The sequence below is a fragment of the Hordeum vulgare genome, chromosome 4H, assembly GCF_904849725.1.
Source record: "Hordeum vulgare subsp. vulgare chromosome 4H, MorexV3_pseudomolecules_assembly, whole genome shotgun sequence".
In the NCBI taxonomy this organism is placed as follows: domain Eukaryota; kingdom Viridiplantae; phylum Streptophyta; class Magnoliopsida; order Poales; family Poaceae; genus Hordeum; species Hordeum vulgare.
Window position 1 is genome coordinate 371,504,461 of NC_058521.1, and position 14,727 is coordinate 371,519,187.

Here is a 14,727-nt window from a genome sequence, read left to right on the forward strand (position 1 = left end):
GGAAATTGTGCATCTCGGACCGTCACCGGTCGATCAAAGCTGTGAGGGCTGAGTGGACGAGCGTCGATGGTTGACGCTTGAACCGTGGGATGAAACCCAACAACCAGGCTCTCCTGAAGTACGGCGCGCAGCGCTCGTCGTACCACATCTTCACGATATTCATGTGACCCCTCATGTGCAGTGGCGGGAGCATCTGTCAAAATGTGGCCGTCAAAAATTAGTAACTTATTTTCATTAATTCCAAAGATTTGGTTCAATATTTCTATCATAGTAATTACCACTCCGTTCCCTATGAAATGGGCATGATGGCCCGCAGGGTCAAGCATGGGGTACCTAATGTCGATGTTGTCCGCAAGAGGTGGCCACCTAAATAAAATTACCAAAACATAAGCATTATAAGATACACATATATGATTTTTTTTCAAATATAACATCCAAATAATTAATTCATTCATATATTTATTCATCCATTCATATAAATTTCTCCAACAACATCCACTATACATGCATCACATCATATCAACATGCATCATAGCAAAACAAACATAAGAGTTAATCCTCCAACATGCATCATACCATCCTTTTTTCAAAAAATAAGAACATGAACTAGGGTTCATCTTAAACATATTTCCTCCGACAGCATCCACTATACGTCATGCATCATATCATATCAACATGTGTCATATCAAAACAAAAGTATGATTTAATTTCTCCAACATGCATCATACCATCAATTTAAAAAAATGAACTAGGGTTCATCTTCACACTACCATTCCAACCAGTGATTAGAATTCATATCCAACCACATAGAACATCTAGAATCAATCTAAAACAATCCTAGGGTACAAAATAATTAAATCTAGTTCAAAAATATGGGTGATTTGAAGCAAATAATGCGATGAATCAGAAGCTATTTGACTAAAACTAATTTGTGGGATCGAAGGAGCTTAATTTTCTCGTTTCGAAGCCATCTCGATCCGTAAAAACAGTGAAGAAACGAAGAAGATCCGAGAGGGAGTGGAGTAGATGAGAAAGGGGCCGAGCGGAAGAACAGAAAGAGGGGAGAGGCAGCTGGGAAGGGGAGATTTGATGGGGTGCAGACAGGCCGACTGCTTATAACTGCGAGGACCCTACCGTCAGGGACCCTGGCGGTAGGGTTAGACAGGCTACCGTCATGGCAAGCGACGATAGGTGGGCAAAAGGGAACGACGTTCGTCTATCTATGCTGACGTGGATTAATTGCCTATTGTCACATCCTTGGGCGATAGGTTGTCCCCTAACGGTAGGGAAAATAGTCAAATGACAAAAAAATCAAGGAGGGTCGGCGAGCAACCAACATCGGCTATAATACTACTATATGGTGGTACGAGCCATATCGAATTTTCGTTTTAGTACAATCTACCTTGATGTACAAATACAAGTAGCAAGTTCTTGTACTATGGTGTATACTCCGATCCCTTTCGGTTTATATAGCTCAATTCAAAATTTTCACTAACCAGGATAGATTGTGTGGTGGAATATCTTTTTGTAGTTTGCAAAGTACAAAATCTCACTATCTTGATGTTTGTGGTGGAATATTTACTAATGTGCTCGTTTTCCATGCTTTAAGATTTGAATTGAAAACTGTTCATCCAATCATACAAACATCTCCCTTGAGTGTGTTAATCCAAGAAGCTTGGGGGTGGTTACATAAGTAATTATCGGATCCTAAAAAATTTGCCTGTACCAAACAAGGCCACTCTCATAGAAAACCCCATGTAACAACACCTTCTGAAACTGAGCCAGAGTCAGCTATAAACAGAACGAACTAGGGAAGCTCTGAAGCCATCCTCCTGCAAACTATGGAATCGGTCTTTCTTTTGCCTCAGTGTATCCTAAATGATGTACTGTATAAACTTCTACTTCTGGGTAAAGGTTAGCCGCCTTGGTCAAAACCCACCAGCAGACTGCTAGAACCACCTGCGGAGTCTGCGAAATTTGTTATACCTTTTCCTAGCTAATCCACTGTCACTAAAACTACCACCTGAAACCTGATCCTGAGCTTCTGAAAATTCCTCTGACCATGATTCCAGTGGAATAAGATGGCTGTCATCCTTTGCCTTCCTCTTTTGCTTCTCAATCTGCTTCACGTTCTCAGATATTTGGTGGAGTGTCTTGTTTATCTTCGTGAAACTCCTTTCCATAGGCTCGACGACGTGGGAGACTGTGTATTTGACATCATCGACCATCTGACAAGGTACCATAAAACAAGTGAGACGAATGTGAGAGAAAAATTGATAAAATTTGGTACAGAAAACTGATCACTATTACTCCCTGTGTATCACAATACTTGTAGTTGGGGGCACTTGTATTAGTGTTCCCCAACAAGTATTTAGGTACAGAGGGAGTAGAAACTTACAATTTCACCACTTCCTAACACAACATCACGAACACTCTGAGGAAAACTCAACCGCCTGTCTCTGGATTCAGGGCGAGAGGTTTCCATGATTGTTAAATTATCAATCTCTTGTTCTTCTTCAGGATCTGGAGCCCCCAGGGATGCGTAATCAGACATGACAGCAGCATTATAAACACTTCTCTCGCCACGCCTGTAGGGCTTAGCCGGGAATACTTTCATATGAACCACTGCCGCCACCCCCATCTGTCATGCAAGGAACACAAAACGCTGTGGGAATAAACTTCAAAAGACTCTTTTTCTTAAAGAATTAGAGAGCATACTAGCAGTGTCAGTAAATACCACAGCTACTTAAGCACAATGCAAATAACATCAGCGGTTGTGAACACAAGTTCATGTACAAAAATGTGCACAAGCAAATAAAATCACTGGTACAACAAACACATTGTATACACTGGTGATACAGGACAATTCAAAGCAACACATGAGCCAAGCAATATTGGAAAAGGTATATGGGAGCTTCCCATAACAATATCCTCCACATGAACATGCAACATGAAAAAAAGTAACTCAGAAACAATCTACAGTAAAATCACTCACTGATATGCAAACTACAAAAGGCACTCTAGGCATAGGCAATACATGAGTCAGAGGTTAATATGCATGAACAGACCTATACTTCTATAGTGCAAACTATCAGAGCTAACTCGTTTCCAAAGTAAACTACACCATGAATGAAAAAATGAAGCATAGGCATGTAACAGTTGAATAAACCAGCTGCTCGTGTTGGCGTTGCCAAAGAAGATTCTCAAGATGCTTGAGAGGATCCAGCGAGGGTTCCTTTGGGCCGGCCGCGCCGAGGCTAACGGCGGTCACTGTCACGTTAGCTGGCGTCGGATTGCGTGCCCAAAATGCCTTGGTGGGCTCGGAGTGCACTACTTGGAGCGCACCGGCATGGCGCTGAGGACTCGTTGGCTATGGTTCAGCAAAACTGATGACCGCCGTGCATGGGCTGAGCTCGACCTCCAGTTTTCTGCTGAGGAACGCGCCTTCTTTTTCACGAGCACCCACACGATCATCGGTAACGGCGAGAGCACTAGATTCTGGGAGGACCGGTGGATCAATGGCCGCTCCGTCTACGAGATCGCGCCCCTGCTCCACGCTTGCATCCCCAAGCAACGGAGAAAGAGCAGGACGGTGGCTGAGGGCTTACAGGCCCACCTTTGGGCGCTCGACATCCACGGTGTCCTGGGAGTCCACGAGACTGGGCAGTACTAGCTGCTTTGGCGTCTCCTCGAGAGCGTGTCACTCTCCCTCGAGCCGGATAAGCTGGTTTGGAAGTGGAACGAGTCCAGCACATACACCGCTAGATCTGCCTACCACGCATCCTTCCACGGATCGATCGCCTCCGATGACTGGAAGCTCATCTGGAGGAGCTGGGCGCCGCTGAAAGCCGCCGAAAGTGAAATTCTTCCACTGGCTCGCCAGCTTAGATCGCTGCTGGACGGCGGATCGGCTCGCTCGGCATGGAATGCAGCACCATGCGGTTTGCCCCTTGTGCGACCAGGCCCCGGAGACGCTGCACCACCTCCTGCTATCATGTCCCTTCTCGCGGCAGGTTTGGCATGAGCTCCTTGCTTGGGTGCGCACGACCTGCAGACCGCCCGACAACGAAAGCTAGCTGCTCGACTGGCGGCACCATGCTAGGTAGGACACCCCTCAGCTGATGCACAAGGGACTTGCATCCGTGGCGCTCCTGACACCTTGGATGATTTGGAAGCATAGGAACGATTGCCTTTTCGATCACGCGCAGCCGTCCGTCCACACTCTCGTGGGCAGGATCAAAGACGAGGCCAGGCTTTGGGCCACTGCTGGTGCCGAAGGGCTTAGGGTTGTGCTTCCAGCCTCATGGGATGTCCACTAGTGGCCATCCGATTTGTGTAACCACCTCCTAGGAGGACTGTAATTTCACAACTATCTCTCTTTTCAATGAAATGAAACGCAAAGATCCACTGCGTTTTCCCGGAAAAAAAATGTTTTTGCATGTGTTCTGGATGCTCCTATGAGGATAAAAGCAAGTGAATATAATCCATTTGAAAGGATAGAGGTGACTTGCTGAGAAAACAAGAAGTAAAAGCAAGTGAATCAACCCAAGACTAGAAACTGTAAAAAAACATAATGGATAGAACATACCTCCAGACATATTATATAATCCTGGATACGTGTTTGCAAACTTTGTGCCAGATGTCCATTAAAAAGCCCAGTTGAAAACAGAAATGCAACAGCAATACCTTGCCACCATGTCAAAAATATAATAGATTTGAAAGTTAGAAACTTGGACAGGGGCTTAATAGGTTCCAGCTTCTCCTTGGTAGCAGTGTAGAACTGTATGAGACAGTACAATGCCCATGTCTGGCTGAAATTTAGGACAACAGCCAAATATGGGTACCTGCGAAGGGATTGACTGACACTGAGAACGCCAAACTTGAAATATTTTGCTCATTCCCAAGGCAGAATCAGATTAATTATGCATAAAACAATGAGCATCTTTAAGTTTGCCACAAATATTCAAGAGATTGCTCAGGAAAAACAACATGCAAAGGAAACAGACTCCTACCCATATCTCCATGCAAATTTTCCTTCTCCATAGATACCCAGAAGTTCTAGAAAAATTGCCAAGATAGCACAAATAGGCTTGAGTATCATCTACAGAAAATCATAAACTACTACATCAGAGCAGTTACATACATGAAGCAAAGAGGCACAAAGGTAAAAAGCTTGTCACCATAAAATACGTACATATTGCACAATCCCAATCTTCACGGCATAATAGAAGTCAGGACCGAGGTACCAGTTTCTCATAAACCAGTTCAATGGGAATGGATGTTTCACAATACCATAATCATAATCAACGTCCAGCAGAGGAGAACTATCACTGGGTTGAAACTGATCCTCCATGTATCTGATGGTACTTTCCTCCCCACCTAAAATGATAAAAGATTAAATCAAATGAACAGCATAGATATAAACAAGGAAAACTGAGAGTTGTAGGCTAAAAAACTAGGTATTTGGCATATTGACCCTCACTCCAATATAACAGGTTTTATGCACTGACCAAACTAAAGCAGAAAACAGAAAAACGTGCTTCGTCAGCATCGACATTCTTACGATTAAAAACTGATGAGAATGTAACTCCAAAGTCAGAAAGGCAATGTCACTCAAATTGTAACTTCTTATAATTAAATTCCTCTTTTGACGATTGATATTTCTGCATTACCCGAAAAAAGAAACCTTTGTATTACCCAAGATAAGATTAATCAAGTAATCATTCCCAATAACGAAAAGGTTAGTTGGAAAAATAGGTTAAAAGTCACAACCGTGTACAATTTGACTTCCAACTATTGATAAAGAAGACAATTCTTATAGTAAGGATCCAAATGGAGAAAGTACCAACCTAAGCATGCTATCAGATATCTCTCAAAGCAATACATTGCGAATGCCTCGTAACAATCCCGCATCATCTCACAGATGAAAGCAACCTTTGAATTCAGTAATGAGAAGAACTACAAAAACATAAATAAGAAAGGACTGTTGGCATTGAAGGAAATAAAATCATAGTCACCACATATACACAGAAAAATAAAGTTGGTGAAAGCCAAAAGGAGGTACAAGAAAGGAACAAAGGCACTAAGAGTAATACTCCCTCCGTCCCAAAATTCTTGTCTTAGATTTATGTAGATATGAATGTATCAAGTCACGTTTTAGTATTTAGATACATTTATTTTTAGACAAACCTAAGACAAGAATTTTGGGACGGAGGGAGTATAAGTTATCCTCAATAAGCACATTTGCAAATGGAATTACAGGGTGCTATATCAAATATAAAAGAATATTCTAGACATACTACATACAAACACTCACAAGGCATACTTAAAATAGCGTAAGTATGTAATAATGCTACCAGGTATATGTTTATAAATTATGATCACAGAATAATACTAGCGAAGTAATCTTTAGAAAACGGTCACAAACATAATATAGTGAGCACAACGTTGATGCTGTCAGTTTCAAAAATATCAATTGTTCAGATGCTCACTCCATGTATCAGCAATGTGATATCAACGCTGAACTATGAAGTTGTACAAAAATTTGGAACAGAAACAAAAACAGACAGGTCTGCTTACTGATTGAACAGCATATACTGGAACCATCATAATGAGACCAATCAAGAACTTCTGCTCCTGCAATGGACAAGGTAAGGAACCGAAATTGAAAGTGCAGCAGTCCAAAAGAACAGTATAGATAGTTGAAAACTGAGAACAAATGCAGCTCATGGTGGTATGAAATCTTTCATATCAGAATATATTCTTCTAATAAACCAAAAGCTGAAATTCTGAAAGAAAGCTACCTCAGGTTGATGGTACGCACAGAGATGCTCGAAAGTTAGAAACAAGGACAGAACAAGTGCAACAGTTACAGATGCCCCTGCGCTGAAAATTGGCCAGCTTGACAATGACTTCGCCACTGAGATAAAGCTAGGAGAAAACATTTTCCCTGATCTACCCAAACAACTGCTCACATGGATCAGCACCAAAATGAAACGGATCACTTTTTTCGGCACCATACTGCCCAAGACTGTATTTTGGTGGGAAATTTGCTCGTGGTCTGTCCTCTATCTATAATTCCGGCTTTGTCTTCTACAAGCTAGAGAATTGAGGATTCAGAAACTGAGGCGTAAATCTTCTTTTGTGCTTCTTTAATATGCTCAAACTCTCTTTAGTCTTCTGCAAAACTTTGCTGCGTAGCATACTGGTCCTTCCCTACAGATTGACAACGATTGTAAGATAAACACAAAAATATTTGCTCTTAAGATAAAGTGACAGAGCTTATGGCAAAGGAATGCATGTAAGATAAGGGCACTTTTAGCTTATAAGTATCAAATAAATTTTTCATGCAATTATAGAAGCTAAAACCAACGACATGAACAGCATCCAGGAAATCATAGGAGACCCATCTTTTTTTCTAATAATTACGCCATGGAAGGTGGCACGATCGCATGTCTTAGATGCCCATCTCCATTGTGGAAAAAATGGCAATAATGAATTAATAAATTTCTTCCTTTTAGTGTCATGTTCCCTTTGATTCAGTAGAGCATACCCAGTGCTTAGAGCTCCCACATAAAGTGGGGCCCAGGGAAGGGAACTTCTAGACAGCCTTACCCTTGCATAATAATTCTGCAAGGAGGTTGGATCGAACCCAGGACCTCCAGGCTACAAGTGGACAGACTCTACCACTGCGCCAGGCCCACCCTTCATTCCCTTTAATTCAGCAGAGGTAACAAATAATCCAATGAAAAATACTCAACCTTACACAGATGCAGCCATTCAATTACTCTGCGAACGACAAGCCATCCCTCTTGCTAAATCTTCTACATATTCACACAAAACTTCGTATAAATAATTGACATACAATCATCATTATTGGAAGTTGGAACCAATCTTTATTTAACTACAAGGTGGTAAGAAGCCAAATCGTCAACAAATAAAGCATTTCCATCTTAGTAAAACAAAATACGAATGTAATTTCCCTCGAAGAAAAGTAGCAATTCGGCATAGAATTCCAAATAACTCGCTTAAAATTAAATTTAAGGCGAAGAGCAGAGTTAAACCCTGAAATTAATGTAAGCCCTATTCCAACAGAGTAGGCAATCAACCCAGGAATCAATGGAAACTCTCTTTCAGTTCAGCGATGGTTGCCCAAGGTTATGCTGGCTTTTACTGAGGGGCCAAGACCTTTTACTCTTGTACTACAATGAGTGGGAACACAGTTCTGGGGATACATCATGACGAAGTGTTAAGAGGGCATAGCAAGGGTAGAACAGGAGAGAGAAGTGTTCCTGCTACAATGACTAGAGTGCAATTATATTTGCTTGACTGCTTGATTTTTTAAGCGTGTGGAGGCATAAAGAGCTATTCCGTCCACAACTCAATCAAAACTAAGATAGAGTGGGAGACTCGAACCTGGGCCGATGGGTAGGCTCATAAGAGAAAGAGAATGCTGGCTGCTCAACTATTCTCTCCTTGGCCCTTGGGTATATTGAGTGACAGAAAAACTAGAGAACACACTGCCAATTATACGACACGATGTGATGCATGTATAGCATGAAAAACTCACATAAGGTCCACCTACCCTTCCCAACAACCAGTCAAAAGTTGGACAACCAACCAATTTATCCACATCACAAATTAGGAAACGACACAGGCAGACGTAAATCAATGGGATAGCCATCTCCAGTGTCCGCACTGCTTAAGTGTGCGGACAACTGACCATGTCCAGCCAATTAGCAATCTAGCGACCGATCAAGTAATAACAGCAGCAATAAAACAGGGCCAGACATCGACGCGGACTGATAAGTAATTACTAGTTCAGTCATCTCACTGGGTCGAAGCAGTTCGTAATAAAAACAAAAAATAATACTAATAGCAGAAGTGAAGCAACCGGAACCGCCCAAAACTACACCGACGCGCCTCGCGATTTACCCACCACCACCACGACCGCACGGACCACCCGGCATTGACGAGTTCTATGGATTAGCGCAACCTGCTGCCCCCTTCCCCGGCGCCCAGATCATCCTACTCCATGGTCCACACAAACAAGCCCGATTTCTTTCAGGAAAAGAAATAATAATAATAATAATAATAACAGCAGAACAACTAGCGAATCTATGGTACGAAATCAACCACCTCCGACGGGTCAAACTGGATGGGGAATCGCACTGAGACGAGGGATGCAGACCTTTGGAGTGGGAGGGGGGGGGGGGGGGGCGAGCAGATCGCACCGAGGCGGCTAGCCCCTCCGCCTCGGGTGTGGAGAAGGGGCCTCGGCCGGCCTCGGCTCCCGCTTCGCTTCCAACGGAGACGAGACGAGACGAGACGAGTATTTTTGTTGGAAGAAAAATCTCTGGGTTGGCCTCGACTGAGACTATGGGAGTCGAGAGCGACGGGGCTTTTGCACTTGCACGCCTGGGGCCCCTCCGAGCAGGTGGTGGTGGTTGACTCGTGGATGTGCCTATTCTGCGGATGCCCGCAAGCGGTGGTGGCGTGAATAGGCGGCCAGGTCGTGGGCCCATCTGCCTGCCGCGGGAGACCTGACCCGGATCGGATCGTGACTCACAATTTTCTCCTCTTTTTCTTTTTTTTTGAGCATTTTCCTTTACACAAATGTTTAAATATATATATATCTACTAATAGAAACACGAGAGGACAGATCCAACTCATCATCTCAACCGTCTAATCACTTAATGAAGGATCTAAACACGTCGTTAACGAAAGTAGACAGTTTTCGTTAGCGCTAAACAATCCCTCGCTCGCACGCTCCACGTCTCGCGAGGAATCAATCCTGACGGTTTAAAAAAAAGAATCAATCCTGGCTCGCACGCTCGACCGCCTCCTCCTGTTCGGACCGATCGCCGCGCCTCCTCCCGTCGCTCGCCGCGACCCCTCCCTCCGCTCGCCGCGCCTCCCCCCCCCCCCCCCCCCCCGACGCGCGCCGCGCCTCCTCCCGCCACCGCGCCTCCTCCCGTCCCTCGCCGCACCTCCTCCCCCCGCTCGACGCGCGCCGCGCCTCCTCCCGCCACCGCGCCTCCTCCCGTCCCTCGCCGCGACCCCTACGCGTCGCGCCTCCTCCCGCCACCGCGCCTCCTCCCGTCCCTCGCCGCGCCCCCTCCCCCGGCTCGTCGCGACCACTCCCGCCGCTCGCCGCGACCCCTCCCCCCGCTCGCCGCGACTCCTCCCCCCGCTCGCCGCGCCTACTGATCCACGAGCATATAGCCAGCGGCTCTTCCCCTGAGTCGAACTGTCACACGAAGAGGCTGCCCCCATCCTCCACCCCTCCACTCGGTGGTAGCTCCCTCCTTCTCATGCCATGCGCCTGTTATGTTTGCTTATTGTCTTTAATTTTCTTTTGACAGCATGTTTTTTGTTTTGAATTAAGGAGAAGACCATCTGTGATATCAAACTAGCAAGAAAAACATAACTATAGTGTGGAGGAAGTAGAGGGATTAGCCTTGCTGCAGGGTCTAAACTAGCAAGAAAAACAGAGCTATAGTGCCAAGATTGAATTGAACCAATTTGTAAGACATAGAATTCTTCTCTTTTTTGTTTTGCACAGATTGCAATTGAAACTGTTGTTTCTGGTTTTGCCTGCAACTGAAGCACCGATTCCTCTACTGGAGTTCGTGGAGGTTCATGTGTAAGCGCAGTGCTGGGCCAACCCTGACAAGGAGGTGCTGGGGATCTTACAAGCTGAATCCAAGGCCAAGCAGGTAATAAATCTACTGTAACGTCATACAGAGTACTTGCTAAATTAACATATGTTTGATGGATCATTGGTTCATATCTAGGGGATATGAGGATGGATGGGAGTGTTTGTCTATATTGATTTTTCTGCTGTTTGTGTTGATTTGAACCCTGAAATTTTTCTGCTGTAGAGATAATGAAAATAGAAACTGAAGACTGAAGCACAACTGAACCCTGAAATTTTATGCCTTTTCCAATGCACAATGCAAACTTGCTTCTTTTTGACAGAAACTATGGGCATATATGCATGAAGTTCTGAACCACCAGGTGTATCAGAGGGTTTGTTAGAAGTGCTTCATTGAAGAAGAGACCGGGTTTCAAAACTTCTTTTGTTCGCATGTAGTTGTTCTATTTAGCCTTTTATAACTTTTGACAAGTGAGAAGCTTGGAGGAATCTAACTCGAACAGTTTCTCAAATCCTGTATCAGAAGATTCATCTGATTTGGGGCTTGAATATGATCTGAAGATTACTCCGTTTCAAAAGAAAAATCCTATTCTGCTCCTCCGCTCATATGCTCCCTAATGAACAGTAGAATCGAGAAAAATAGTGGAAAAAAATCTGATTTCTAGAGGTCAACTTTGTATGACATTTGTGGGAAGTGTGTCAAAAATAATTATTCCAGTTTGCATCCAGTTCAATTACAACACAATTGAGTTGGAATTTTAACTTCTAACTCAAAATGCACACTACAAAATTAATTGTACAACCAAAAGAGGCAGCAAGCGGCTGGCTACAGCTCACTTTCCACTCTGATCCGTTCTCGATCACCGGATGTCTCCGTAAACTGAATCTTATTTCTCTGAATTTTAGCCGAATTGCAGCGAGAAGGAGGCAACGAGGACACCGACGCCAAGCCGACGACCAGGGTGGACACCAGCTCAATCTCCGGTCATTTCTTCCTCTGGTATGAACGCACGATCTCCACCTATACAAAATTAGTAAGATGACCGTGCATAATTTTCTACAAGTGGATGCTATAGACATAATTTTGCTGCATGTGCTCCTTGCTCCGGTGTTCTCACAAAACTATACAAAATATATATTTTCCTCGGAGAAAAGGATTATTTCAGTTTGCATCCAGTTCGGTTACAACACAATTGAGTTGGAATTTTAACTTCTAACTCAAAATGCACACTAAAAAATTAATTGTACAGCCAAAAGACTTTTCTCTCCACACACTTCACATTTTCATGCATCCCTACAAATATAGACTCAAATTCATATATATGAAAATGGGAAGATGAAGATCCATGTTAGGGAAAATCGAGTACCAAACACTCATGGAAGACATCCAACTAATATCCAAGAATCATAACTGGAGCAATCAGTATGCATAAAAATATTATATAAAAAGTTAGTTGATGCTTTTTCATATACTTACATGAAAAAAAATGCTACAAAATGGCTAAGAATTAAAGAAAAGAATTGTTCTCTACTACAAACTCTCCGTCACAATGTCTCAGACTCAAGAAAAGCACGTTCGGCTCCACAACCATATGCTTTCATGCTGATATTTTCTTTACTCATATAGTCTGCCTAATTTAAAATGTGTAGTTAGAAGTGGGATGTTAAAGTTTGCTTTAGACTTATTTTTCTATCAACTCTTCAGAACAAGCAGAAAGAGACTAAAACACCTCGATCCGTTCTATGTGTAATATGAGCTCGCGTCCCAGTAATGTACGAGCAGCCAAAAGCTTCAATTATATTGTATATGTAGCAGAAAGGGGGAAGTGCTATTCTCAGCCTGACCTCGTATGCGCCCGTAAAATCTTAAGGCCGTGTCGTAAAGGTTCGTCCGATACAGCATCAAAGAAACTGTACTGTAGACTGTTGTTGTCATTCGTTCACAGCAAGTTATTTATAATACACTCTTTCACTGCATGCACACGGTATGTAAGATGTGCATCCTTTGCCCTCAGTTCAGCAAACACTTCAATTGTCTTCTTCACATCGTCATCCGTCTGCTCCATCGCCGCCAAGGGCCAGCGTGGTCTTTGGATGAGATGAGGATGTTGTTCGATGAGTCTGGACACTTTCCAGCAATTTGCTGCAACAATGCGTATTATTTAATGGATAATTGTTGGAGCTAGCTCCGCCCCTGATTCCTTCGTAGATTGATTTGGTATTTGTGGGGGAGTTGACCCCGTCTTCATGGTATGTATATCTGTGTGTTGCAGGCTTGCAGCCCAAAGCAAATGCCTAAGATGAATGTCGAATGTCAGGCGATGGACGCGGTGGTGCTCACTTACGCGACATGTGCTCTCTGTTGAAACAATCAGTACGTAGTTGTTAGTGTGTTAATGCACGCATACTGTCAGCTAACCACGTCCTCCACTTTCTCCTAGATTAGCTGGATAAGATAGCATTCAGTTAGCTGATCATGTGCCTTTCTATATGTATAAAACATTAAAATTCCATGATGTCAATGTAAATAAGTGTGCCGCATAAACTCTCTCTATCATTCTTTACACTCTCCATGGTCGACAGGGTCAGCTCCTACTGGCTCCCGGATCTCAGGTGCATCAAGGTAATCTTGCGTTCTATGGCTTGGTTTGTGGTTGTGGCAAACTCATAGGTTAGGTCCTGACATGGTTGGTCATTCCCAGGGTTGTCCATCTTCATTTGTGCCTTCCAATGTTTTTGTGGTTACAATTGAAGACGCATGTGATCATGGTGGGGTGCAAGTTGGACTTGAGGGATGACCAACAGAACAGACTTAAGCAAACGAGGGCACCCAGCATGCAGTTGTTCCATGAGATGGAGACCTCCATTGAGATTTGAGTGCTCTACGCTTCGCCAAATCCAGGTCAATAAGACCGCATTGTATCAATTTGCATTGGTAACACGCAATTATGTCAAATCGTTGATTGTTCACCATGAAACTGGAATGCTCAAAATGCAGATGCGGCGTTGATACGTCTCCGTCGTATCTACTTTTCCGAACTCTTTTGCCCTTGTTTTGGACTCTAACTTGCATGATTTGAATGGAACTAACCAGGACTCACGCTGTTTTCAGCAAAATTGCCATGGTGTTGTTTTTGTGCAGAAATAAAAGTTCGCGGAATGTCCTGAAAACTTACGGAGATTTTTTCTGGAATAAAAGAAAAAATACCTGCGCAAGGATCCACCAGAGGAGGTGGACCAGTGGGCCACAAGCCCACAAGTCGCGGCCGCGCCATGAGGGCTTGTGGGGCCCACATGGCTCCACCGCCCCCAAACTCAGCTCTATATCTTCCGTCTCGCCCGGAAAAATCAGAGAGAAGGTTAAATCGCGTTTTGCGATACGGAGGCGCCGCCACATCCTGTTCTTCATCTGGAGGACAGATCTGGAGTCCGTTTCGGGCTCCGGAGAGGGGAAATCGTCGTCATCGTCATCATCAACCTTTCTTCATCAACAATTCCATGATGCTCTTCATCGTTCGTGAGTAATCTCATCGTAGGCTTGCTGGACGGTGATAGTTGGATGAGATCTATAATGTAATCGAGTTAGTTCTTGACGGGGATTGATCCCTAGTATCCACTATGTTCTAGATTGATGTTGTCACTACTTGGCTATGCTTAATGCTTGTCACTAGGGCCCGAGTGCCATGATTTCAGATCTGAACCTATTATGTTGTCGCCAATATATGTATGTTTTAGATCCTATCTTGCAAGTTGTAGTCACCTACTATGTGTTATGACCCGGCAACCCCGGAGTGACAATAGCCGAAACCACTCCCGGAGATGACCATAGTATGAGGAGTTCATGTATTCACCACGTGTTAATGCGTTGGTCCGGTTCTTTATTAAAAGGAGAACCTTAATATCCCATAGTTTCCATTAGGACCCCGCTGCCACGGGAGGGATGGGCAATAGATGTCATGCAAGTTCTTTTCCCTAAGCACGTATGACTGCATACGGAATACATGCCTACATTAGATTGACGAACGGAAGCTAGTTACTTATCTCTCCGTGTTATAGCTGTTACATGATGA

General features: G+C 43.8%; 1 protein-coding gene and 1 long non-coding RNA gene across 7 annotated transcripts; one reads left to right on the forward strand and one right to left on the reverse strand.

Moving 5' to 3' along the window:
• Window positions 1-1,600: 1,600 nt before the first annotated feature.
• Window positions 1,601-9,373, reverse strand: LOC123448648 (protein LAZ1 homolog 1). 4 transcript variants are annotated; one of them, XM_045125608.1, is made up of 9 exons: window positions 9,191-9,373; window positions 6,804-7,215; window positions 6,580-6,636; window positions 5,850-5,958; window positions 5,195-5,379; window positions 5,013-5,101; window positions 4,589-4,844; window positions 2,399-2,641; window positions 1,601-2,228 (listed from the first exon to the last, which is right to left on the reverse strand). In XM_045125608.1, the coding sequence occupies exons 2-9, from the start codon at window positions 7,017-7,019 to the stop codon at window positions 1,950-1,952; spliced, it is 1,434 nt and encodes a 477-aa protein (XP_044981543.1). In that variant the 5' UTR covers window positions 7,020-7,215; window positions 9,191-9,373; the 3' UTR covers window positions 1,601-1,949. The 4 variants fall into 4 exon arrangements, with proteins under 4 accessions (XP_044981543.1, XP_044981546.1, XP_044981545.1 ...); XM_045125611.1 differs by lacking the exon at window positions 9,191-9,373 and adding an exon at window positions 8,416-9,006; XM_045125610.1 differs by lacking the exon at window positions 9,191-9,373 and adding an exon at window positions 7,761-9,006.
• Window positions 9,374-10,140: 767 nt separating this feature from the next.
• Window positions 10,141-13,696, forward strand: LOC123448649. Of its 3 annotated transcripts, none has more exons than XR_006631882.1 (7): window positions 10,141-10,296; window positions 10,391-10,526; window positions 10,609-10,718; window positions 11,564-11,657; window positions 12,931-13,031; window positions 13,241-13,280; window positions 13,360-13,696. It is a non-coding gene; the product is annotated as an uncharacterized LOC123448649 (long non-coding RNA). The 3 variants fall into 3 exon arrangements; XR_006631883.1 differs by having other exon boundaries at window positions 10,394-10,526; XR_006631881.1 differs by having other exon boundaries at window positions 10,142-10,296; window positions 10,388-10,526.
• The last annotated feature ends 1,031 nt before the right edge of the window (window positions 13,697-14,727 follow it).

Coding starts and splice junctions, on each gene's coding strand:
- LOC123448648 (XM_045125608.1), bottom strand. CDS start 7,019: ATGGTGCCGAAAAAAGTGATCCGTTTCATTTTGGTGCTGATCCATGTG. Junction 6,637..6,803: donor GTGCGTACCATCAACCTGAG/GTAGCTTTCTTT, acceptor TGTCCATTGCAG/GAGCAGAAGTTCTTGATTGG. Junction 2,642..4,588: donor ATTATATAATATGTCTGGAG/GTATGTTCTATC, acceptor CTTGCATGACAG/ATGGGGGTGGCGGCAGTGGT.